At 41.7% G+C, this 27,657-nt stretch overlaps 2 protein-coding genes across 27 annotated transcripts in view; one reads left to right on the top strand and one right to left on the bottom strand.

Annotated features, from left to right (window-relative positions):
• The window catches only part of znf740a (zinc finger protein 740a), a 37,278-nt gene extending 25,859 nt beyond the window's left edge, over window positions 1-11,419 (bottom strand). For 21 of the 26 annotated variants that reach the window (XM_080727625.1, XM_080727610.1, XM_080727615.1 and 18 more), the window contains exons 1-5: window positions 7,068-7,385; window positions 4,174-4,345; window positions 3,726-3,914; window positions 2,879-3,025; window positions 1,077-1,181 (exon numbers count right to left, since the gene is read on the bottom strand). In XM_080727625.1, coding sequence (XP_080583751.1) covers window positions 1,077-1,181; window positions 2,879-3,025; window positions 3,726-3,914; window positions 4,174-4,218 — 486 coding nt within the window. In that variant the 5' untranslated portion in view covers window positions 4,219-4,345; window positions 7,068-7,385. Of the gene's footprint in view, window positions 1-1,076; window positions 1,182-2,878; window positions 3,026-3,725; window positions 3,915-4,173; window positions 4,346-7,067; window positions 7,386-7,452; window positions 7,547-10,769 lie in introns of those variants that run through there. The other 5 variants (XM_080727614.1, XM_080727627.1, XM_080727629.1 and 2 more) reach the window with 4 other exon arrangements.
• A 7,248-nt stretch (window positions 11,420-18,667) lies between these two features.
• The window catches only part of LOC308286565 (LIM domain and actin-binding protein 1-like), a 37,428-nt gene continuing 28,438 nt past the window's right edge, over window positions 18,668-27,657 (top strand). Inside the window, exon 1 of the mRNA XM_080727639.1 lies at window positions 18,668-18,779. The gene's annotated coding sequence lies outside the window, so the exon portion shown is untranslated. The remainder of the gene's footprint in view (window positions 18,780-27,657) is intronic.

Below are 27,657 nucleotides of genomic sequence, written 5' to 3'. Positions count from 1 at the left end.
ATCTAAAAAAAACTTTATTGAACTCAAGTCTCCTGAGTGAGTAATCAATAGAAAAAAAGTAATTTTGTGGGTGAACTACTCCTTTAACATTCTAAACCTATTTTCCTACTATTTTACATAAATTACTGACAACCTGTTGGAGAAATAGCAGATTTGAGGCTTCAACCTTTACTTTTATTAACTCATCCAGAGCCCAGGACATTAACGGATTAGGGGGTCCAGAGTGCCCCCTCCCGGCCCCATTAACGGCCATTGTCTTATTTTGAAGGCCAGAAGTCTAGACCGGAAGTACTTCCGGTCTGACGTCATCGGATCCTGCGACGGAACCGATCATTGTTTACGTGGTGCCATGCTGGATTGCATAGGAGCGTTTATACATGTGTTTTATAAGCGAGCATCTGCCTCCATCTTCGCTTCTAAAGTGTTGTTTTGAGATAATGGACATTAAAGATGAGATCGGCCGTCCACCTCAATGTTATGGGATGACTATTGTGTGCTCGTGGAGCCGTGATGATGACAAATCAGCGCGGATTTCGTCTCCGGTGCGTCGGCCATTGTACTAGGTATTTTTACTCGCCGTTACAGTAATGTATTACTTTTCGCGCGACATCACGCATTCGGCACTATACGTACTCTAGTACTTATTGCGTGACATCACGCGAAAGGCACTAGATGAGTTAAGTATTCTTAACCCTAATGTGATCATAATGTGATCATTAGGGTTTAAGGAAGATGCTTCTCAACATGTATTATATGCTAGTTTGACCAATTCAAATACTCTTTAATCCTAAATAAATAAATAATACCTATTATCACTGGATGGCTTGACTTTTACACGCCATATGGGTTAGGAGTATATCTGATTCACACTATTACTTGGTAATGGTTGTGCGCCATGTTGCACACCCAAAATAGCCGATCTACAAGCTCACAACATACAGTATCGTGCTATGCTGCCAGCTTGAAGATCAGCTATTTTCAGTGTGCGCAAATCACGTTATAAATCATTCTTTAGCCCATTAAGACATGAGGCGGATTCTACAAATGCACTTCTAGATCATCAGTGGTTCTCAAACCTTTTCCTGCCAGGGACCCCCAAACTGATGTGTTTGGCCACGGATCTGGCCCCCCATCTGATTCTGATAAGAGTTTGTGCCAGGGACTCCCAGGGGAGAAGATTTCTGTTGAAATGTTTTCAAAATTATTCAAAAAAAGGTTCAAAAGTTATCAACAAACTATTCTACAAAAACTGGTCAAACATTGGCAAAATTGTAAAAAAAAAATTAATACAAGCTTGTAGATCTGCATTTTCACAAAATGTATCAGTCAAACAAAAATGTAATGCCTCAACTCCTACAATTCCAAGTGCTTGTCAGGCAATTCCCAAATAATGAAAGATTTTGAGGGGTCACGGCCTGAAAAGGTTGAGAACTGTTCTAAATCCTTTCTTGCTATATGTCGTCACTGTCGGACAGAAACCTTGTATCTCCAAGTTTCAAATTTGTATGTTTTTTCGCGAAGTAAAGCCCTGCTTCATCAGACAAGGCCGTCGCACAAAAGTAGTGAAAACAGCAGATCTACAAGCACACGACAAAACGCCTCGCACTTGTATGCTTGTAGATCGGCTGTTTTCACTAGTTTAGTTTTTGGACATACAAGGTTTCCACTCGACAGACGATATGCATGGCTAAAATCTAAGATGACAGAGATGCTATCCCGGTTTTAACGGGGTAAAGAAAGTAAAGAGTTGGCCAATAGACATGTTGTAATTCAAAATGACTGAAATCAAACCATGGCGTTTTGAGGATTTTAAACCATGCCTACTTCTGTGTGATTTATGTTTCATGAGCTTTTTAAATAGTCCCAAGAATCATCTGCATTTTATACATGTACAGTATATGAACAGCTATAGGCATTTTGTGTACCAGGGAAAATGGGAATGCCGCAGAATGTTAGGATATTCAGTTACCTCATAAATCTGTTAAGACGAAAACCTTTATGGCTTTTCACAAATATATGAATGCATATCAAACATCTACATACATCTTTATAAAGGCTTGTCAAAATCTGTGTTCTAAATATTTCCTTCATCTGAGTATTGAGAATGTTTTCATTTGAAAACACACATGTTCAATTAATAAATATATATATATATATATATATATATATATATATATATATATATATATATATATATATATATATATATATAATTTGGGCATGCCAAAAAATAGCTAAAATGGCATCTACAAGCTCATAAAGTGACAGGTTGTATGAGCTTGTAAACTGGATATTTTCCTTCCTTTTTTTTTACACTTTAAAGAATAAAAAGGGGCTTAAGTGGTTAATGTTCTTTTTTTTTTACACACCAACATGGCTATTTTATAAAAATAAAACAAACACAGAAAAAGGAATAATGCCCTCCTCCACCTTCCCTCCCCTCCCCTCCCCCCTCCTACGCTCACAACTGCAGTTATTGTGCTCTTCTCTCTGCGCTGCGCTCTGCGCCTCCCCTCCCCCTCCTTCCTCTCTCTCCAGAGATCCTCCACCCAACTCCTCCCCCCACCCCCTCCACCCAACTCCTCCCCCCACCCCCACACAAACAAAATGTGCACACATGAAAGCTCCTAGTCAAGAGACACAAAAGCTTAAACGTCTCCTCTGCTTGCACAAAAAGAAAAAGAGACGCACGTAGCGGCGTTCCCCTGCGTCGCGTCTCCGTCCCCCCCCCCCCCCAACCTCTCCTACAATAAGGGAAAAACTATCGGTTTTATCATATATATATATATACCTCGCCTTTATCATAAACCCCATGAGCTAGGTTTTATCATAAGTCTACCTAGGCTAGCTCTCTTTTTAAACAGCCATAGTGACTGACCTTCCCTCCCCTTCCTTCTTGTTCTCTCACTTTACAGGGCGTTCCTGACTTCCTGTTCTTTTTTTTCAGCTGCATGTCCTCGTTGGCCCTCATCTCCTTCTCGTCCAGTAGGCGGGGAGCCTGGAATTCACCTTCCTTCCGGATGAGCTGGTTTAGTTATCCCCCCAAAAAGACACAGAAGGGGGAGCGAGAGAGAGGGAGATGGAGAGGGAGAGAGAGATGGAGGGAGAGAGAGAGGGAGAGGGAGAGAGAGAAACTTGAGTCTATTTGCAAGTTATGATGACCGTGACCAAGTTACCGTTTAGAAAAATATGAAGTACAAAACAAATAGTATAAAACAAATAAAACATTCAGATCGAGCGGTATCAAGACTTTTATTAAATGTTATTTATTTCTAGAGACTTGGCCAGCGATGACAAGACCACTTTCAACCTGTCTGGTGTGCCAATTTTAGGCATGTCATTTTTTACAACAAAAATAGTAGCACAGCGTGCTTGTTATTGACATGTTTCGCGAATTGTCATACGACGATGTATGCTATGCAGGGCTTAAGTGGTTAGACGCTTGTTCGATTTGAGTTGACGCAAATTGAGTGCTTGTCGTTGCTAAGCAAAGCATAGGGACAGATCAGGACCACTCGTCAGCAATAACTCTTTATTTTAAGACGATGAGATTGTCACACCAAGCAGAAATTAATAAATCACCCACAGCTATTCGAAACTATAAAATTCTATTCCAAGACGATATTTCCGCTTTCATTTCTTCTATGAAGCCAGAAGGTTATGCCCCTGCGATTAGAAACGCAAAATGAAATAAAAAAAAAAGAGCAGTTAACAATTGCCCTCACCAGAGGTGGACAGCTCATTCCAGAGGGGAGGATCATGTGGCTCTGGGGCCCGCGGTCGGGCCCGTCCCTCTGCGGCGGTGCGTGTGCGTGGCCCAGCGGAGCCATCATCTTCTTGGGCGGACCAGCCATGGAGCTGGCCTGCATCAGGGCCATACTGGAAAGGACAGCCTCACACCCAAGCAGCCCCGCCTGGAAACATACACACAGGAAGAGAGTCGGGTTTGAACAACATAAATAGACCCATCCATAATAACCATACATTACAACAAAAAAAACAAGGCTGTAATTTCAGACAATCTGCGTGTGTAAGCCATTAAACCATTCACACAGCATTTGACTACATCCAACAGTTAAGAACAACGACAACATCCTGAGTGACACATGACTGCATTGTTAAATGTTATTATTATGTTATTATTTGTAATTTTTGGTGTTCTCAAAAACAAACCCATTTCATATGGTCGCGGACTGAGCTGCCGGGCAGATGTGACATTGCTGTGGGAACGGTGTGTGTGAACGCAGGGACAGGGGTGGGAGGGGCAAGGTCATCCACAGATCCGTCAATCAGGATGGTCGGTCTGGTGGGAAGCCACACCCACCTCACTCATCTAGCATTAAAACTGAAGGAAAGGGAGCAGGTGAATCAAACAAAAAAAACGATAAACATTGAATGAAAAACAATCACTGTTGTAGCAAGGCTAATAATCGCACTCCGAAAATAGCAGATGAATACGCAAGCTAACGAGGCACCTCGTGTGAGCTTGTAGATCATTCTTTCACACGCATCGCCATCTTATCACAGAGTATAAAATGTCATTTTAAAGGCACTCAAAAAAAATTTTGAACTTGAGATACTGGTCATTCTTCTCTATGTGAATTGGCCCAGGTTATAGACATCTATTACTAGATATTGGATCTATAAACACATGATTCCCATCAATTTCCTACCACAAGCCCTCCATCATCGCACTTAAACTTAGTTGACCGGTGTCTCTCACGGCTCTAAACTAGGTGCCAAAATATATGACCCTAGTCTACAGCAAATCCTTTTGCAGAAAACAGCCTTTCCACCGGCTCACAACATGGCGTGATCTTGTAGATCTGCAACGTTCGCACCCAGAATAGGGATGCAGGGGTTCATGTGGTTAAACTTTCAATTTCCTATTGTTTGAACTATTCACAAATAAAATTGAAGATCTACAAGTAATATGTAAAGTGGCAAGATTAGTGTAGTTGATATATGTGATAATTATTCACTCATAACGGTGGCCTTAGCTTCCCCAAATCTAATTGACCTCGTAGCCAACGCAGCAGCAAGTTACAGACTAATATTAGCTACCTGATCCAACTCTCAACTGGCTATTAAACACAACCGCACGTGTTGCGAACAGAAATCCACAAAGATAGGTTCAAACTGGACAAAAAGCATTTTTATATTAAATAGTTTAAGCAAGATTATTACTAAGTAAGGTTTCAGACAACAATCTTGAACAAACATTCAGATAAATATCACACCAGAGATGGGTTGCATTGTGAATGTGAACTCAACGACATTTCGCAGAACAAATTATTAGTAGTCCTATTAAAATGGCAAAAGATTGGAGCAAAATTATTAATGAAATAAAAGGGCTTAAAGATGAGCAACATCAAACAGAAAAGCGTGATATCCATTTCTGAGCACTTGAAAGATCTAACGATCAAGTGTTCAATTATTCTAAAGTATGATTGGGGAGGGTGAAACAAGCATCTGCTTATATGTAAACTGTATATTTTCTGAGTAAAAGTTAAGAGGGGCACAACACTGAACACAACACAGTCCATTCCTACAATATTAACTAAATAATGGCCTACCGTACAAACAGCAACATTTGCCAAAGCATGGCTATAACAACATGGTCCATACATACACACTACTATTATCATAATTCAGTGCAAATTCAATAGCATGCATGATTTAGTGTCCACACAAACTGATAAGGAACTGTGCTGTGTTAAAAACGTGGCCCGTTCCCCAGCTCTGACCATTAGTAATTATCCATGAATGGACGCTTTGAGGAGGGCATTGGTCTACTATTACTGATCAAAACGTGACTTGACGTGAAGCACACTGCTGATGTTCAATCAAGATAAGGCTGCCTTTATTTAGTGTGCCCAGACCCTCCTTTTTCGGTTGTTATTGTTTACAGTACCATGCATGCAGAAAAACAAGCTGTTAAGCATGGCGTTAATGCGTTTCTAATTTATGACTGAGGAGGGGTATCATCATCATATCACTGCTATTAATCCACGTCTACACACAATTCAAATGAGCTTTGTTGACACACACACTTGATATCGTTCTAATGACTGAGGAGGGGACATACCATTACTATTAATCCACGGTACACACACTAATATCGCCACCGAACAACGTAGTAAACATCAGGTAGTTGTTACACCGTTACTACCATGTTGTTATGGTTGCGTAACGGCCCAACACACAGCAAACCGTTTGATTTTAACGTCGTTAACTAGATTATTACACAGATAAATGAAGCAACCGTCAACACAATGCAGCTGGAGGGAGGGCTCGATATAACGCAAAACGCGCATCGCGATAATATCGCGACAGACAGGAAAAAAAGAGCAGATCTACAAGCAATCAACGCGTCGCACCGCAACCCACTTGATAGCTTGTAGATCTGCACCCCTCTTTTTTTTGGCAAGCGAGCCAAGAAGGGGGCCGGGGCTGGCCTTTAGCACGCCTGCAGCGCAAACCTTATATAAAGAGAGAGAAAAGACGTCTTATACTTTGGTCGTGCGAGCAAAACGTCGAGTTAAAGCCCGACTTAAGTGTCGACGTGAGCTTTCCCAGTAGAAAACACGTCGTTTAGGGCGTTTAGGACACCGAATAATAACCCGAAATAAAAGCAGTTTTTATTTTAGACTGGGGCTAACGGTGCTAATGTGGCTAGCTGACTGGCGCCCTCCTCCCCTCCCCCATCCCCCACCATCTATCTATCTAGCTATGCTCCGTCGCGAGACGGTGCCTCGCGCTGGGAGAGAAAAAAAAACAGCGGATCTGCAAGATGTCGGCGCGTAGGGTCTGCGGCGCGCGTTGAGCTTGTAGATCTGCTAATTTTCGACGAAGAAGTGACTGAAGCTTCAGCGTAAAAAAAAAAAGAAAAAAAAAAGACGAGAAAAAAAACAGTGTTGTGCCCACGCGCCTGACTCAATTGTACAATAATAACGTTATATCAATTCAACAAATTCACCGCCGTTGAATAAACACATTCAGGATTCGGTGCTCGCGCTAACCTTTTTATGATAAAATAAAGAACTAAAAAACAAACAGGGCCGAACCTGGAGGTTTGGAGTCGACGATAAAGAAGACATTCGTGATGGCGTCTCCTCTCCTCTCCCTCCTCCCCACACAACACACACACACACACACACACACACACCAACACTACGTACGCTACGCTAGCCTCTTTAGCTCGTTAGCACAGCCTAGGCTAATAGAAGGTTGACGTTGAAAGAAAACACAAGAAGCAAGCTGCAAAAAGAAAAGGGGGAAAAAAAGAAAAGGAAAACCCTTTTGTAACCTTAACGCCGCATCAAAACATACGAACGGAACTTATACAAAAAATAATTATAAAGTACAACACATCTCCGTCATAGTCCAACGACAACATTAATTGTCGACTGAAAAAAAAAACATGCGAACGAGGTTTTTTATTTATCTTACCTTTTGGATTCACTCTGTCTCTCTCTCTCTCTCTCTCTCTCCCCCCGTCGCCAAGCTCGAGCCCCCTCTCTCTCTCTCTCTCTCTCTCTCTCTCCCTGTGTCTCTATTGCTCTCTCACCCCTCTCTCTCTCCCTGTCTCTCTATATTGCTCTCTCGCCTCCTCTCTCTCTCTAGTTTACAAACACAGGAAACGCCACAGGATGTAACCTCCTCCCCCCACTCGCGCGCACGCCGTGCACGCGCACGCACACACCCTTTGAAGAGAGACCCTCGCAGGAGAAGAACATGCAGCTATTAGGGTCTCTCCTCTCCATCACAACGACACAGAGAGAGCTACAATGAGATGATCAGGGTCAAAATAATGCCATTCACTGCTTCTATGTGACCGTACCTATGTTCCCCAGGTTCTATGTTCCCCACTTACCACCTAAACCTAAAAACCATGCGCGCAGGGGGTAGGGGGGGACGGGGGGGATTAACACCTCCACTTTTTTTGGGTGGGGGGGATATCCCCTCCAGTGTTCAGGTCCAAGAAAAAGCCGCAAATATGATCGATTATACTGTACACATTGGCGGCCTTAACTATGTTTCATTGGTTTCAATTGAAACGGGCCTCGGCCGTCAGGGGGGCCTCCGACTGCCCGTCAGTTTAAGTCCAAATGATGGTCAATGCAAATGATCGTCCATCGAAAACCCCCTCTCACATTTGGGCCCCCTTTAACGTGCTAGTTCTGCCTATGTCCTGTTGCCAGGGGGGACTCCGACTGCCGGTAAATCTCAGTCCAAATAAATGACGCTCAATGCGAATTACCCTCCATCGGAAGCCCCCCTCAATGGGCCCCCCTCTATCACGCTGTCGCTGTGCCTGTGACGCTGCAGTGCACACCGATCGGCTTGACTTTGTAATACGAGCTAGGCGCGCGGTTTAGTTGTTGGATGGACTATCAAAACAAGTTGTTATTAGTTAGAATACATCACAGAGCCTTTCAAACGAGAGGGCACTTGTGAGTAAAGTTGGCAAGATTGTTCAACCACTAATTAACAACAATGCACGCTCATTTTAAGATGGCAACAACAAACATGGACGTAACACTGGTCTGTCTGTCGCATCCTATGGTCGTATCCAGTCAGATGAAACACGGTGTTAATCATGTCATGTGGACAGCTGGACACGTTAAAACGTTACCTTGAATGGAATATATATCTGAGGAGCAATTATGTTGTCAACTTCCCCAAAAGGCTGTCCTGTCCTATTAAACCAGACGCTGGGACAGCATCCACTGCTTGTATCCACAATATAACTTGTGAGTATCCTAATTTATTACTTAACATGTCACGCCAATGCGCAAATGGTAATGTGGGTACAGTAATTAATGTACAGTATTTGTGCAAGTTGGCCCTACAATTGTGGATAGCCTATGCATTATGTTCAAACAGTTCAATCCAAAACATAATGCTTATGGTTGTGTTAGGCTGCTTTTATACGGACCTGGTTGTCATTAATGCATACAGATATCTATGAAAGGTCTTTTTATTAGATGTCTGGTAGATTTTAATCGTGCCATGTCACGCTGACCGGCAGTTTAAAATACTAGTGTGATCTCTGGTAATACAGTATATTTTTAGGGAAAAATATATATATACTGTGTATAAAAATAAAGTGCTGCAGCTGTTGGCCTGTTACTCCTTCAATAAAAAGATCTAATATAGACTTAATGAATTCATGTGTATTTCATTTTAAAAATGCCTTGAAATCTGCGTAAAACAACTGTGTAATTCAGCTCAAGTGGAGGGGATATGTCCCCCCCTCCTCGGGGCAAAAGTGGGGGGGATATCACCAAAAGTGGGGGGGATACCCGAAAAATTTTCGCGCGCGCACATACCTCCCAGATATGTCCCCTTCACTTTTAAAATGCCTCCTGCGCCCCTGCTAACAACCCTAACCCTAACCTCACTAAAACTAATGCTGTGAGTGAGGTGGGGAACATAGAGAGGGGAACATAGAACCTGGGGAACAGAGGACCCCGCTTCTATAATATGAGCTCTGCTGTTCTTCTGTGTCTGATACTTATCCATCCATCAATCAGATATATAGATCTATAGATAGATCAATCTATCCATCCAAACATCTAGTTGGAACCATTAGGTCGCCACTAAGTATGAAAACCGCCATCTGTCCATCGGTCACACATCATGCTCTTCTCTTCTGACAACAATGACCTGTTCTGACATCGCCTCATCCCAGCTCAGCAGAGGGATATCTAGCTGACCTGTTCTTGACATCGCAACGATGTTGCGAATTAATTTCGTCCTTGTCCCTTTTTTGTCCATATATGGAGATCTCTGATGTCATCAATATTAAGCCCATGTGCGTCACAGTGCTTGACACCTCATCCAGACACATTTTGTCCAACTTTAACAACGCAACACGAGTCACACTTGCAAATGAATTACGTCCTTGTCCCTTTTATGCCCATATACAGTATGGAGACACCTGATGTGATCAATATTAAGCCCATATCTGGGAATGCCCATATATGGACATACTGTGTCAGTCTCATGTGGTCTATGACGTCAAACATCTATGATGTCGGACATCAGTCATCTCCATATTTGGGAAAATATGGCCACATTTGGCCAACTTAAACAACCAACCAGGTCTGTGCATTCTTTTTTATTTTTTATTTGATCCCATGCCAAGGCCCCAGCGCTCGCCCAGCAGTCTGCTGTCACCCATGATGGGCGGATGTGTGCACACTCCCATGTGCACCCGCCCATGTGCCTAAAGGGCAAGGTTGCTTCTCGCCCTTAGGGCGTCTCACTGGTATGTATCTATATTTGTCTGCCTGTCTCTGTGTATCTGTCTGTCCGTCCTCAAGATATTTGTGTGTCATGTTCTGCGGACTGTGCAAAAAATAATTACAATATTATTATTACAATGTAATTATGATAGTAGGCCAATACTGGACAGAGGATATAATGAAAAAAAAAAAAACTTTAAATAAAAATGGGAATAGAACAGGTTAAGAAAGACAAACCTATAACAACTAAGTGGAATGTTCAGAATATGGGTTAGACTAATTTAGTAGCCGTTGTAGAGACTGAACCAAACCAGGACACAAAATGCAAGCACGTTAAGCCGAACAATTAAGCAGGGTTTATTTAAGGTTTCTTCTTACAAGATGGGGGTTTGGGGAATTAATTCAGAAAATTAATAGCTTAAATATAACATAAATTCATCCCAGGGTCAGGGCTCCCATTCATCTTCTTCTTCTCTTCTCTTTCAGGTCGGGGTAAGTACTTTATGGATCACTTACTTTAGGTGATTCAGGTGAGTATTGGTCTTCTTTCTTTCCACAGGGTTCAAGTGAGCAACTTTCCTTTTTTCCTTCCACAGGGTCATCATCAAGGTGACTAGGTGAGTATTTCTCTCTCAGGTTCCCGGTAGGTATAGGTTGAGTCTCTCCTTTTTCCCAGGTTTCCAGGTGAGTACGGTTTCCATGAGGCTTGGGTCTATTTCCCCCTAATAGCCTAAGAAAATAAAGCAAAATGCATGTCACGACAGTGTTCACATTTGGTTTTCCCTCACCGCCTGCATGCCCATTGTCTGCACCTTCGTTCCCAGCACTGTGAACGAGGAGTTGGCTTTTATTATTTCTCCTCTTCTGCCTGGCACAGGTGTGGGACTGATGTATCAGGTAAGCAGGTACATACCGGCCCTCAATCATTTTGAGGGGGGCCTCGCTCCGCGGGGCCTCGCTTTACCGCCCAGGGTGCGTTTTACCGAGGTGCAGGGCCTACCTGCGGGGCGGTGCTCACGTGACCGATTTCCTGAGCACTCCCCTGTAGAGAGCGCTGTCCCCTTTGCTGCAGTGCAAACATTAGAAGTAAAATGATTGAAAATGGGAAATACTCAAGTACAAATACAAAAAATTGTATTCAAGTACTGTACTTAAGTAAATGTAGACTACAAGTTACTTTACACTACTGTTTACATAGCAGCTAATGGCAGCGGCGCCCTCTACAGGGTGTCGCTCAGGAAATCGGACTATGCTGTAGGTGATTATGAATCCGCTGAACCGGAGGTCAGCAGCGCTCCGTTGTGTTCACTTGGACTATGCAGAGACGCGGGTGAATGTTAACCTGGTGAAATGCTAACCTGCCGATGCTGGTGAGTAGCTAACCTGCCGACGCTGGTGAGTAGCTATCCTGCCGACGCTGGTGAGTAGCTATCCTGCCGACGCTGGTGAGTAGCTAACCTGCCGACGCTGGTGAGTAGCTATCCTGCCGACGCTGGTGAGTAGTGAATGTTAACCTCTATGCCTAAATCTAACCCAAATCCTATGCTGGCGACACTCTGTCGTCATCACCGAAAACAAGCGCTCCTTTCCCTTGCATCTCCTACGAATTCCATAATAGCATACTGTAGTGTAGCATATTGAATGTGCAATAAATGGTATATAGTCTTGTCTTCTTCTTAAAATAATGTTCCAAGTCATTTTTGAGGAAAATTATATTTTGAATTCAAATTATATTTAAATCATCTCTTCATGTCACTGGCCACCTCTGGTATAGAATCCTTATATCCTTATTGAAAAGATCATGCTGTTTCCATCCCAGAGTGTCATTTTATCATTTTATGTTGCCTAAAAAAAAGAAGAAAAAGGCCTAAAAGTTTGGAGTAAGTCACCTACTGTAGCCTACAGTACTCCAGAAATAATTTAAATCAGATTTTCAATTGCCTAAGTCAAAAGAACAAATTGGCTTAAGTCATTTAATCCTCTTATGTTATGTTTAATTATTATTATTATTTATTTTTTATGTGAAATGATGAAGAAATATATAGTTTGTTTTGGTTCAGTTTTGTTCAGTTTCTTTTTTCTAGCAAGGTGACGGTCTGTCTGTCTGTCTGTCTGTCTGTCTCTCTGTCTGTCTGTCTGTCTGTCTGTCTATCTGTCTATATATCTGTCAGTTTGATAGCTTGCAAATGACTGCAAAGATGAGAGCAAAGATGTGGAGCTGTAAATGTTCTGCCAAAAACAAGCAGTACATCTAAGAAGAAATCATCTTCCAGCCAGTCGAGCCAGAACATTTGTAATAACTATAGTTCAGGCCCAAGACATATATCTCCCTGTCACATTTTGACTGCATGATCATTTAGCAGCATCTGTTTTGGAAAAATGAAACGTTGCAAAGGCTTTGACTTTTTCCAGGGGCCAGTTTGGAGTTGCAGCCACCTGTCAGTGTTCTTTTAGAGCGATTTTGAAGATTTTCTGAGCTTTTCTGGCAGCAAAGGGATGGAGAGAAAGGAAGGAAGGGCAGAAACCTTTTGCCGAAAACATACAACCGCAAAGTTTAGACATTATTATGTCTCCAACATTCTGTGCCAGGTTGTTTACGGGGAAATCTCGCTCGTTTGAGCGCGACTTAGCGACTCACCGACTCACCCCATGTCTTCTTCAGCCTTTCACGGCGATCGGACGCTGCATGCATGATTTGAGGCATTTTGTTCCAAAAATCAGTTTTGCTGAGTTGACCTGCTGGTGGCGCTATAACAGGCCAATGTGAAAAGGGTGGCATTTGTTCCTTTACCTAGTGGGAATGTGCGAGCAAGATTTCACGGAAATCGCAAGCGGCGTTCATGATTTGAGGCATTTTGTTCAAAGCAGACCAATCCTGCAAACTTTGGAAGCCAATGTTAGGCAATTAGGATAGAAAATGAAATATCGGACGGGTCTTGATCACATGACCAGGGGTTGACACAAGGTCTCAGAGGCACTTGCCCATCGGGCAAGTAGAGGTCATGTTCTACTTGCCCGAAGGTAATGCCCACTTGCCCGGAAAGTAAATCGTCCATTATAAAATGAAAGGTACGATTTTAATTACCGCTCAATTTAACACTTATTTCTTTCTGGGTCTGTGCGATACAATGTCATACCTCAATACCTCCAATTTCCAAATACCAAATACTTTAGCTGTGAATGAATAGGTCTATGGTTTCACACTTGTTGTTTTATATTTTTAAATGTAGCAACGGTAAAAACAGCAAATAGTGCTCTTATTTTACATTCCACAGACCAGAAGACACAGCGCACTGGCCACGTTCAGGTGTTTAGACAGATATCTGGTGTTGTGTTTATAGACATTTGTCTCCTCTCTCAAATGAGCACTTGCCCTGTCGGGCAACCTGAAAGCCAACTTCACCTGCCCTGACGTTTTATTTACCTGCCGGGGGCAGGTGGGCAAGCCTTAGTATATACTGCGTACTGATGTGCAAGTTATTTTTTCTTTTCTTTGATCAATCTGTAGGAGAACTGTGCAAAAATGAGTTTTGCAAAAATCAGCCTCATGGTGGCGCTACAACAGGCCCTTGTGAAAAGCTTGGAGCAGAGGTTCTGAATTGGCATCTAGGGAATGTGTGTGCACAGTTTGGCTGCGATGGACGGACGTACGCACGGATGGACGGACGGACAGGGTGCAAAACATAGTCTCCCCATGCCTTTGGCCTGGCGGAGACAATTATACATGCCAACACTTTGGCAACATCTGTCACTGTGTCATATCAAGATTTATGAGCAACTATAGCATCAAGTGCTTGTCCAGACACCGCTGTTCATGTGTTTTCATCTCTTTTATATGAAGGTAAATGCTTGTGCACATTTTGTCCAATCTGTATGGTAGAATATGTTAATACAATATAACTTATACATATGGTAGAGTATGTTAATACAACATAACCTATACAACCTGTATGGTAGAGTATCTTAATACAATATAACTTAAAACATCTGTGTGGTCGAGTATGTTATACACTATAACTTGTACAATCTGTATGGTAGAGTATGTTAATACAATATAACAGATACAATGGGGGTGGTTGTATTTTGTCTCCCTGCTCTTCTATTGGGACATTTAGATCGTGTCAACGGTCATGGCTCACCCATTAGACACAGGATATTTTCTGACACAAAATTTTACCTGATGGTCAAAATTCAATTTATCCCCTGAACAAGCAGGCAGGCTCTGTTATAGCTCAATAGTAAAAAATCACACCCGTGTGAAGTGGAGCTGTGTGTGTGTGTGTGTGTGTGTGTGTGTGTGTGTGTGTGTGTGTGTGTGTGTGTGTGTGTGTGTGTGTGTGTGTGTGTGTGTGTGGATCATGTGTACCGATTTTTGTGACATTTGAAGAAAATATGTAGGAAAAGGAGCAAAAAGTGTGTTTTGGAGAAAATTCAAGATGGCGGAAAATCTATCATGGCGCAAATGGGCGTGGCCTATATGGGGAGATGCGTCATGACCCAAGGAATCCAGGGAAAAAATATTTTTGATTTTCCGACCTACGGTTCAAGAGTTACAGGACAAAACGTAAAGTGGGGTGTTATGGCGCCACCATGCGGCCAAATGACACAATTATTTTTTATTTAATCCTTGAAATCATTATGAACCTCCTCTCCAAGTCTTGAAACTCTAGCCCCTATGGTTTGCGAGAGACAAATAATTGAATGTGAGTTTTTGCGATTCCCATTATAAGTCAATGGGGGAAATTAATTCACTAATAAATTAATATCAATTAAACTATAGAACCTTTCTCTTAGAAAAGTAATAGCCCACGATTCCCGAGTAAGCCGGTCGATTTGACATATGGCGCGAGTGTGTGGTGGCAAAACTGTGGGACTAGTGGCGTGCCGAAGTTTAGGAAGTTCAGGCTACATACAGACAGACAGACAGACAGACACACAGACAGACCCACACGGCCACGTATAGGGAGCCTGTGCTTCACACAGCTCCAAAAATAATTCAGCACTTGTGCAGGAAACTGGGCTCAAATCCAGGGTAGAAGAGGAAAGTCAACTCTAAAGTAAACATTTATTTTTATTTGATCTTCATTCTTGTATCTCTTCTCCAGTGTTTCTCAAAGTGGGGCTATGGCACCCAAGGGTGCCGTTACGCAAGTCCTGGGTTGCCTCCAGAATGCTTTAATATTTGGAATTTATCGTAGACCCGTTAGACCTATACTTAATAAAACAGACCTGAGTTCCACTGTAGGCCTTGGTGTGTTCTTTTTCCATCTACACCAAAATCTCGTCGCCAAAAATAGCAGATCTACAAGGCCAGAACGCGTGTTAATGTGACGCGTTCTGGGCTTGTAGATCTGTTACTTTTGGTGAATGTTCCCCCAGAATAGGGATGCTGGGATTCAAGTGGTTAAAAGTCAAAAGTTATTTTTAATCTGTACAAATGGAAACTAATATTCTCTCAAGTTGTTTGTAATATGACAGAAATGTAAGGTGCTATAATTCTGCGATTCGTGGATTAAAACGTTATTTACAGGGGTTCCCTGAGCCAGATAAGTTTGAGAACCACTTCTCTACTATTATACTACCTATCCTATCCTGTGTTTCATGCTTTTACTGTTTCTGCTGCTCCGACGCCTGGGGTTTCCCCATGGGGAGAGATTTGATACAGGTGTTAGCGTCTCTGTCCGCTGGAAACCTCACATGTTCCAAAACTGTTACTTTTCTTAGGAGGTTTCTGCCCCCTGTATGTTATTGTATGTCTTGATGCATTGAATATATATATATATATATATATATATATATATATATATATATATATATATATATATATATATATATTCAGACAGAAGTCCATATCACAAGTTAAATAATAAGACATACAAGAAAGATAAAAGGAAATTAAAAAAGATAAAGTACACAATAAAAGAACTAAAGTGCAATCCTACCTAATCAGCAGCAGACTGCTGAACCAGTGCTTTCGTAGCCGGTAGGTGACCCGGAAACAGCTCTTTGTAGGGTTTGTTAGCCCTACTCTAAAGCTGTTATTTGACACCTCCAACCGCTGCATAAAATCAGGGCCGTTTTTAGCTATAGGCGGACTAGGCGGTCGCCTAGAGCGCCAGCCTAGAGGGGGCACCAAGGGGGCGCCGATGGAGGGAGTGGACCCAAACCAGCCCAAAACCGACCCAAAACCGACTAAATTCACGGCAAAACCCGCAAAAATCGCGCGCGCGCTTTGCGCGTGCGGGAGTGGGGGGGCGCATTCGAGAGAGCTCGCCTAGAGCGCCGATTAGGCGCGCTACGGCCCTGCATAAAATTGTACATGATTTGTCTTAACAGTGCTTCAAAAGTGGGCACACCAACAGAAGTGAACAACTGACTGGTACCTAGGAACATGGAGAAGTAACCTCATGGCATCGTTGTATGCTACTCTAAGCCTTTGCATGCTCTTCACTCTGTAATAGGACCATAGATGAGCCGTATACAGGGGGGTGACATATGATCTGAATAGTGCACATTTGACATTTACAGAACACAGACCTGAGGACAGAATACACAGGACCACAATGGAAACAAGCATTTTGGACTTTCTTTTGTGTTATCCTTTTAGCATCATTGTATAATTGTACCACTGTACTATTTGCAAACTGTTAATAAAGTAATCAATCAATCAATCAATCAATCAAAAATATGTGATGTTATCTTATCTTAAAGGTACAGTCACTCAGCAGGCTGGACTGCTACAGGTTCCTGCCCTTCCGGCCGTCAGGCAGGCTGGCTGGTAAGGGTTAACACAATTTCAATCATCAACGTGCAAAGAAATAGCAACACATTCATTTTAGCTTACAAATTTGAGTTTGATTACTTAACATTTATCATCGTCTATAGTATTAGTTACAACAGAAAAATAGGAAAAAAGTGTAATTACTTTAAAAAACACAAAAGCCTCTACAATTTGGAAAGCATTAATATAGAGTAGGAATGCACTCCCCGTGGAGGCACACCCACAACACATCAAACAGATGTGTGCTGTGTTCACTGTTTAAACAGAGTGATTTTATTCTGGATTGAAATGTTGTCTCGTCAGTCAGTCAGTCAGTCAGTCAGTCAGTCAGTCAGTCAGTCAGTCAGTCAGCCAGCCAGTCAGTCAGTCAGTCAGTCAGTCAGTCATCAGGGCAGACAGACTTACCAGGCCAGTATTACCACTCTGTCACCCAGAAACTCTGCTACAGGTTTTGCGCTTTAAACGGGCGGAGAAGAGAGGCGAGGAGAGGCCCATGGGCTTGATATGCAAAATCTGGATTATAAAAGTAAACTACTTATGTGGTTCATGCATGATGCATCATGATGCATTAGAATAAGTTGTTCACTTTAAAAAAACAAACAAAAAAAAACCAGTTTCAGTCAAGTCAAACAAAGAGTTTACCCGAGCCTCTCACTATACTGTCTGTCTGTCTGTCTGTCTGTCTGTCTGTCTGTCTGTCTGTCTGTCTGTCTGTCTGTCTGTCTGTCTGTCTGTTGTTTGCTTGTTTGTTTGTTTTCTTGTTTATTTCTTTACCTGCTAGTACTTATTTGCTTACTTTCTTCTTACCTATATGTTGTACAGGTCAGCGGTTCTCAAAAATGTGGCTCCCTCAGGGTTCCTCAAGGGTGGTCCAGATGGATCTGCGCCTTACAGGTGGTGCGTATCACTTGTATTCAGAATGACTGCTCATTCAGAATAAAAATGCTTAAGTAAACACTTCAGAATAGAATAGAATATTCATCCATTCCATTCAGAATGAATCTTCATTCGGGTTTGGAGGAGTGGTATGCCTGGACTTTTATTCAGGTTATGCGTAAACAGTTGGGTGTGAATCTCTGTTCGGAATGAGTTCATTCTGAATGAATAAATGTAACCGTATGTAACCTTGAAAAGAAAAAGTCTGAGAACTACTGATGTAGGTTATAAAAGTACATAGTCAGTTTGTAACAGTTGGGTTCGTTATGGTAGTAAATCGTTACATTTAGAGCCTTCGGGAATCCATTTCCTATTTCTGCCTTGCACCCTTTGTGGAGTGCTTTTGTGCCTGCTGCTTTGGGCGTGTGTGTGTGTGTGTGTGTGTGTGTGTGTGTGTGTGTGTGTGTGTGTGTGTGTGTGTGTGTGTGTGTGTGTGTGTGTGTGTGTGTGTGAGTGTGTGTGTGTGTGTGTGTGTGTGTGTGTGTGTGACCCCCCCCCCCCCCCCCCCCCCCACACACACACACACACACATACACACACACACACACACACATTGTGTACCTGTATGTACCAGCCAGGTAGAAGGAGATGCAATAAGGTAATTGGTGCAGAGAAAGCACATGACCCGCCTGTCTTCCACTCCCAGGACACCTTAGTGCTCACTCCACCTCTTGCAGTGCACAGACACACACAGACACACACAGACACAGGGAGGGCTACTCTACTCGCTATACACCCTGGGACGCAGAGGAGTCAGGTGTCTGAAGGTTTTACAAGCAAGAGGAGTGACTCATCGGAAGTGCTTACAGGTAAGAGCACAACCAAATCTAAGGAATGACAAAAACATACTAGCTAAAGAGTATGTCAAAATGTATAAGTATGTATGTAACCTATATTTTCTTTTTACATGCTTTGTAAAATGTAGGAAAAGTAGTTGTAGTATTAGAAAGTGTTGTTATGGGGTAAGCCAGCCAGCCAGCCCCGGTAAGGGATTGAGTTTCAGTCTAGGAGTGCTCCTCATGCCTCCTATTCCTTCTTAACTCTCCCCATCTTTATCCAGGCCTAAATCCTACATAATAACAACAACTTGCCTTTTGTAATTTGACTCTGTCATTACAAAAAACATTTACAAGACCGGAGCTGCATGTGCTTGTTAATGTCCTGACCATGGCAAAATACCGTCAAATACAGTTCATTGTTAGTTACTTTAAAATGTAACACTTATATAACGGTATAGCAGCTAATAACAGCTGTATATCGGGTTCTGTATCAGTACAGACGACTGCTGCCGTCAGTAGGCCTGCTGCTGTTCAGATAACGTGTACTGTAGGGCTGTCAGTAGGGCTGTAGGCTGCTACTCACCATTAGGCAGAACTTGAGGCTCAGGTCATGAAGATAAGTGACTGTCCCTGGCTATTTATGGCAGCTGGCTCACTTACAATATAGTGATTTTCCAGTTTTGTCTGCATGTTGTGTCCCAATAATGATTTAATAGCAGTTTTTTGTGACTTTTGCCAGCCTAGGTATTTGCAGCCATTTTAGACAAAACCTTACGTCATATATGTGGTGTGCTGTGCAATGTCAGTCTGGGTTTGTTGTGGCAACAGGTTGCTAGGGAGAAACTTGGCTAAATGTGCGGACGGTTCAAAGTTCAGTTTGCTCTCTGTTGAAGTCAATTTGCCGTGCTGTTTGTGTTACCCCCAACTTGATAAAACATGCATGGTCTTACTATAGGAAAGTCACACAATGATGTGACAATCAAATTGTTTCTTTCCTGTGTTTATTTTATTTTATAGAACTAAGATGAAATAATCATTAAATTCAACAAATGCTTATCTGAAGGATAGCTTATTTCATTTAACTTACAAGCACTTGGACAGCCAATCTCTTCTTAACATAAAAAACTTTAAATGTGCATAGACATGCATTCAGAAATCAGAACATTTAAAATCAGGCTTTTTCCATGCACCTCGACTTTGCAACAATTATTATTAATATCTAATGTTTTCAAAATGAAGAGAAACAACGAGAGACAAGAAAATGGTGTCTGGTAAAGTCTGTATGGTTGTGGTGATGGAGAGGCTGGTTTAAAAATAAAGCATGTGAAAAAGGGGGATTTGGTGTCAACACAGAAAGGGACAGAAAATGTAATAATAGTTTTATAAGCATAATGTTATAGCAAAGCCATGGTTGTTGCCAAAACAGTTTTCTGTGTATAATACACAGTTCTGCAGCACATCATTAAAAAGAGGTATGAAATGCTGATAGAAGACCTCAGGATATGAATAATAATGTCTTAGCTATACTCTGGCTGAAACTCAAGGTCATGCAGACCGAAGTGATTGTGTTTAGGATTGTTGAGAGATGGGAGGAGATGGGTGGGCCGCTATAAGCCTGTGGTTTTCAACCCTTTTCATATCAAGGTCCATTATGTATTGGGCATTTGAGCCACGGACCATTTGACGACATTTAGACCCAAAACTTAGAATATTTTGTCATCGTTGGATAAGATTTTAAATGTTGATCAAAATAACAATTGTTCTAAATTCTCTAATTGTGCAGACTTCTTGTAAATTAAGAAATACAGATATTTATCAATCATTTAACTCTTGAGAGTGTAACATGAAACCAAATGGACATGTAAGGGTCTCATTTCACGAGAGTTAAAGCTCTATAAGGGTCCATTTGGTTACCAACTCTCCATCATTTAGCTTGGGACCACCTGGAACACCCTGGATACCGACAATAAGCCACTCCTGACCTACTTTACTCTGAGTCTGAGAGTGTACAAATGGAAACAAATGGACCCTACAGGTGGAAATAGAGACTACAGGGGGTCCATTTGTTACATTTGTACATTCTCAGAGTTATGGGGGTCCTTGAAATTTGAAAGTTTGTGAACCACTGATCTAGGAATAATTACAATTTCCATTTTCCAAGTGCACCTACAAGTTAGTAAAATAATCATGTAGAATCTACATGATTACTACTACTAGTACTATCTACATTGTAGATACAACAATACTGTACAGCAATAGTATAAAACTGTAGAGCAACATCAACTGAAGAAGCATTCAAAATATTACTGTAAATTGAATATCACCATTGTGATACAATACGTGGTATCGGATTGACATAGATAGAGCCTACATTAGGCTACTCACCGATACCAGCATTTCAGGCTGTATCTGCAGTTTTTCCCAATACTGGTATCTGTATTGGAACTACTCTAGTAGCTATAGCTATACCTACTGTATCAACTCTAGATAGCTATACCTCTATGTGAACTCTAGTAGCAATAGTTATACCTATATAGGCTATCAGGTCATTTAAAACCAGAAGAGAGATATTTATGAACTCATATCCATGTTAAAGCCACAACCCAAAATGTCATCAGTATCATGTCTCTCTGACTGAAACACTATGACTGTGCTACGGGCATTGTTTACACGCCGGTTAATTTACACTGAAAACATTCTCCATTGTTAAATCGAGTGACAACAAAGACTGACACTGCATGACACTAATAGGGTGCGTTCACACCAAACTTTGATTCTGCCTATGAGGACGGATTCTGCCAATGCTTTACAATGGGAACAGAGCGGTTTGTTGCTATTTGTGGATCCCCCCCCCCCCCCCCCCTCCAAAAAAAGAAATACATTTCCTAATGAAAAGCATTAGCAGAATCCGCCCATGCAGAATTAAAGTTTGTTGTGACCGCACCCTAAAGCCAAGTTTCGTTGCACTTTCAGACAGACTAGTCTAGTACTTAGAGTTACACTTTACGGTTTAGTTATCCAAATTTCACAACTGATAAAGAATATTTATTTTGGCATACAGCTGTATTTTCTGTGTTAAAATAAAAATCCTAACCCTGGACCTTTAAAGTAAGTGAAATATAACTAAAGTGAAAGTCTTCTTGGATTAGAATGACAGTACATGCCATGTTAGTCCTTCCCTGTGAAGAGGTCTGTCAATGTTTGTGAAGCACCTCTAAAACTATAGAACTCAGAGAACCTACAGAATAAGCACCATAGTATTACACAGTGAATTGAAGGTGTGGAACCACCTGGGAAAGATTCATCTGATTTCAGAGACAGATATGTGAGCTGTGTTTATACTGCCAGCTTTAATGCAATAAATACATTAATAAATGCTAAACAATCGCTTCCATTGTAAACAATGTCTTGGCTTTGCAAAGGATGATACAGAATCTACAAAAGCATTTAAATAATAGATTAATATAGTCTGAATGGAGGCAGCCGTGGCTATGGAGGTAGAGCGTCTGTCTATAGGCTAGGAACCAGGAACCAGAAGGTTCTCGGTTCAATCCCCCAGCTCCATCAGGCTTTGTGTCCGAGAGTCCTTGAGCAAGACTCTGAACCCCCGACTGCTCCGGATGAGCAGGTTGGTGGCTTGGCTTGCTTGTTTGGTGTTTGAATGGGTGACTGTCTGATAGTAATGCACATCAGAACGGGTACACATTATTTTAAGTCGCTTTGGATTAAAAGAGTCTGCTAAATGCCTAAACTGTAAACTGTAAACATTATTGTGTATCAATATTTTATGCTTTAACTATTGAAAAATAGCAGATATACAAGCTCACAGTGCGGCAAGCTTGTAGATCTGCTATTTTTTGAAAAATCGTGAAAATTCGAATTTTGACCCGATACTATAAGTGTCTTTTGAATCCTTATAAGGTTTTTTGGAAAAACCTATGTTTCTATGTCAGCAATCTGGCCAGCCATCGTCAAAGAAAAGGTCCTTTTCACTTAACTGGAGCTCAGTTAGTCTGTTCTTGAGAGACTACTATGTCAGTGGTTCTCAATCCTTTTCATGTGAAGGACCCCCAAAATGATATTTATTTGGCCACGGACCCCCATCTCAAAATATTTAGTTCCAGGGACCACCCAGAAGCAACATTTGAGTTACAATCGTTCGCTTTGAAAATACATACGGTATATTTTGGTTGAAATGAAAAACAACAAATGCAGAAGTAACTTGGGCACGCTTATGGGGAAGTGAATCCAGACAAAGTCTGGCAGAGGTGTATATATACTGTCCCCTTCAGAAGGAACATTGGGCTCTCTACCCCAGCGAGAGGTCGCATGCCAAAAGACCTCTTGCACCAATCTGACAGAGAGAGAGAGCCCCCAGGATTAAGAATTTTAATTCTGTAAAAGAAAGTATGGAATGGAAATGATCAACTGGTTGGTGCATCTCTAAACTTTGAAAGGGTAATAAGAATTTATTCTGCTTTCTTACTATGATGATTATTATCATTATAGTGTAAAAATGGAAACGATGATTTAGACTAAATTGGGAACACTGAAATGTACTTTGAATGCTTTTGCCTTTTTCTATTTCTGTAAAAGCCTTTATTTCTTAATAAATTTACCTTCTAAATAAATCATTCTAAAATCAGATTTTTATATATCATTACGAAATGTATAACCATAGAAATCTGCTTAAATATGGTGTGTTGAACCTACAATCTAAGTGTGGCCTAACTTGTTGGGATATTGATTCCAAGGTTTAGTTAATATTCAAAAACACCTCCATGGATCTAATTATCCTAGATTCAAAATAACTACTCTGATAATACAACCAACAGTCAGATCCAGCAGCGAGCTACAGTTAATCTCAGGTTACAGAGGAGGACAAATGCATTGGGTCATAGGCAGAGGTTTCTGATGTTGAAATTAGGAGGGACTGAGAGATGTATGTAGTTAGATTTCAGAGCGAGTCATTGCAAATATACGCTTAAAGATGTCTATTATTATTTAGACTTCTAAAACCTATTGAAATGGATAGCGTAACGCCATCCTGTATGGGATTGCGTGGATTAATAACATATATTCTAAGATTTGCACACATTTTCATGACTTTTTCAAAAATAGCAGATCTACAAGCTCGCAGAGTGCCGCGCTGTGAGCTTGTATATCTGCTATTTTTCACTGGTTAAAGCATTCAATACTTCTAGCCTAAATGGGTTAAGCGCTTTGGATAAAAGCGCTGTATAAACACGCAGACCATTTACCATACTGGAGAGGTTAGATTTAGAAGGAGTGGATGGCATATTAGTTAGAATTCATCAAGTTTATGTCATGTGAGGTGAATGATAGCCTATGATGTGGCATACGTGATGAGTCATGACCCACATAAAGGCCATACATGGGCAACTGGCGGCCCGGGGGCCACATGCGGCCCCCACCTTCACTTAATGCGGCCCGCAGGTTAATATCAGAATACTGATATATTATTGATTTCAGCTGTTATAATTCCATATATGACCCACTTTAATTCCGTCAGTCTATATCAGTAGCTTAATGACTAGTAATGTATTTTTTACGTCCAATGTATTTGTATTTTAGGTTCATAAAGTTAACATGAGTATATCACTAAATGCGTTTGAAATTAAATCAAAATGTTACATTTCAGGATGCCAATTCAAAAAGAACAAAAGATTATTCAGGATTCCAATTCAAAAGAAGCAAAAATAGCCGATCTACAAGCTCAAAACGCATCGCAGCGCCATGCGTTTTGAGCTTGTAGATCTGCTATTTTTGCTTCTTTTGTATGAGATACTAGAATGACAAAGCAGAACATAGCAATATGCAATGTGGCCCTCTGGAATGAAGGTGGAAATATAGTGGCCCTCGCCATCAACAAAGTTGCCCACCCCTGATCTAGGCCTATTGCCTAATACATCTGGCCTTTCAGCTTCAGGGGGTTGCCCTCCTGTAGGGCAGGGCAATATTTGGATATTATAATTAAATATCATTATTGTGATTGATTTGAGACCTGCTATAGTGCTGCTGTCAGGGATTACAGATATCGTAGTGTGATATGACATGAGTGTTTGTCACTTCCTGCTTGTAAAGGCTGTGTTACAGTAAAGTGATGTCATTTTCGGAACTTACCCGACTGGTCCAGCTGTTCTACGATAGTAGCAAGTTGGCACCTCGACAGAGCGCAGTCTATTTTTATTTTTTTTTAAGATTTGTTTTTGGGCTTTTTTTTTATGCCTTTAGGACAGTAGACTGACAGGAAATGGGGAGAGAGATGGGGAATGACATGTGGCAAAGGTCGTCCGGATCGGGAATCGAACCGGCGATGCCAGCAGGCATCATAGCCTAGTATGTGGTATGCGCCTTGACCACCAGGCCAGCGGGCACCCCAGCGCAGTCTAGTTTTAATTCATTTTAGCACTCTCTCTACACACTAGTACTGTGGTTCTCAAAGTAACTAGGGGTCGGGACCCATGCATGTTTAGGGTGATTTTAATGTTTACTCAGGCGTTTGTGTTTTTAAGTTGCTCGATTCAGTATTTAGATATTTGATATTACTTTTATCAGACACGCCCCTTCATTATAACACACTATTGTTCAGGACCACAATGGAAACAAGGGCTTTTTGTGTTATCCTTTTTAACAATCCAAGGAAAACGTGCCTCTGTACAAATAGCTAAGTGTTAATAATGTATTTGATCAATCAATCAAAAACGTCAAACTCCATTTTAACCAAGTTAGATTCATCGAAAACACCCATCCTTGGTTTAGGTGACAGGGGGCTGAGGGGTAATTGAAAACAAAAACAACAAAAAAACACGGCCCCTCACAAATTAGAAGGCCAATATCAGTCACCAGAACCGAGGAAAGGTGTTTTTAATGATTCTAACATGCATGGTTAAAATTGAGTTTGAAGTTACAATGGGTTTGTATAGGAAGGGGGCATGTCTGATAAAATGTATATCAAATATCTAAATCCTGAATCAAGAAACCTAAACTGTATGGGATGCTCTCACACAAGCACTCAAGCAGGTTAAAATGAATTACCCCAAACATGTTTGAAAGTGAAATACCCCTTTAAGTCATCCCTTAAAACAGGGGTCTTCAATGTTTTCAGGCCAAGGACCCCTTAGTTGAGGGAGAGATGAAGCACAACCTTGTCATAGATTCCATATTGTTTCATTGTTTGACAGCACAATCATTAGTGTAGTTTGGATTCATGTTAATTTGTGTTTTCAGATATTTAACCACTTGAACCGTTAATACTTAATAAACTTGACCTTTCACTGTACTTAGTCTGCTCTTTTTCCTCTCCAAAGCTCTTTGCCAAAAATAGCCCATCTACAAGCTCACAACGCCTCGCAACGCGAGGCGCTGTGAGCTTGTAGATCGGCTATTTGTGGCTAAAGTTCTTAGAATATGGACAAGTGCATGCATATAAAAAAGGAGAAAAACATTTTCTATCACACAGAGATTTGGAGGACCCCCTGTAGTAACTCTGAGGACCCCCTAGGGGTCCCGGACCCCCTGTTGAAGACCCCTGCCTTAAAACATGATGTATTTAAACGTGCTGTCAGTGTTACAGATTAAGCATGCAGCGCTCTGTTGACTTTTGGTTCAGTCCAAAGTCTGTCTGTGGCACTGTAGGGTACAAACGTTGGCGTCTGGTGGTGATGTAATATAGCTACACTTCAACGGAAAGGCACAGATAAGAAGAGAGGGGCGTTGTTCATGAAAAAAAGAACTGTCCTCCAGACAGTAGTACTGATTTATGATCGAACAACGTATTGTTTTAACATGTTTAATATGTACCGAAGGATGAGGACCTTCGTCACCTCGTCACCTCACACCCTGACAAAGAAATGCCTGAAGGGCGATTGAGAATGTTCTCTCCCTCCAGACAAATGACTGTGGTGTCAGTGTGTCACAGGCTTAGCATCTGCCTGGAGTATTCATTTAACTATGTGTTTGTCAGAGAGTGTCATCTCTCTCCTTCTCTTTCTCTCTCTCTCTCTCTCTCTCTCTCTCTCTCTCTCTCTCTCTCTCTCTCTCTCTCTCTCTCTCTGTACTTACTAAATGGTGCTTATAGTGCTTTTTATCCAAAGCGCTTTACATAGATTGTGCGTTACATTCACCCATTCGCACACACATCCATACACCAATGGTGGAGGACACCATGCAAGGCACCACCAACCTGCTCATCAGGAGCAGTTAGGGGTTCAGAGTCTTGCTCAAGGACACTTCGACACTAACTCTGGAGGAGCCTGGAATCGAACTGGGTACCTTCCAGTTGCCAAACGGCCAAATGTTCCTGGTGCTCACGAGATCGATGGTTAAACACGTTTTGGGGGAGTTTGTCTTACAATTACAAAAAGATTCAGGTACAGTATAGCGGTTATATGATTAGGGTTAGACATTAGAGGTTTGGTACTGTAGATCGCAGCAGCGTAGTGTTTGCTTGTAGATCTACTAAGTTTTTGGCTGCTGGGTTAGAAATGGCAAATCAATCAAATGTGTGTGTGTGTGTGTGTGTGTGTGTGTGTGTGTGTGTGTGTGTGTGTGTGTGTGTGTGTGTGTGTGTGTGTGTGTGTGTGTGTGTGTGTGTGTGTGTGTGTGTGTGTGTGTGTGTGTGTGTGTGTGTGTGTGTGTGTGTGTGTGTGCGTGCGTGCGTGCGTGCGTGCGTGCGTGCGTGCGTGCGTGCGTGCGTGCGTGCGTGCGTGCGTGCGTGCGTGCGTGCGTGCGTGCGTGCGTAGCAAGTCACGTGATTGTGCATTGTGCATTGTAGCACTGCTACTGTATAACCTGCTCGTCTCTAAACGTTGGCCTTCATTATGTCTCTTGCAGAGTCAGAGTAATGATATGTTCTAATTCACACAATAATACCTTTGATTACATC

Source organism: Nannobrachium achirus (assembly GCF_963921795.1).
Source record: "Nannobrachium achirus genome assembly, chromosome: 6".
In the NCBI taxonomy this organism is placed as follows: Eukaryota; Metazoa; Chordata; class Actinopteri; order Myctophiformes; family Myctophidae; genus Nannobrachium; species Nannobrachium achirus.
Note: the sequence above shows the minus strand (reverse complement) of the source record. Positions and strands in the feature narration are given on the sequence as shown.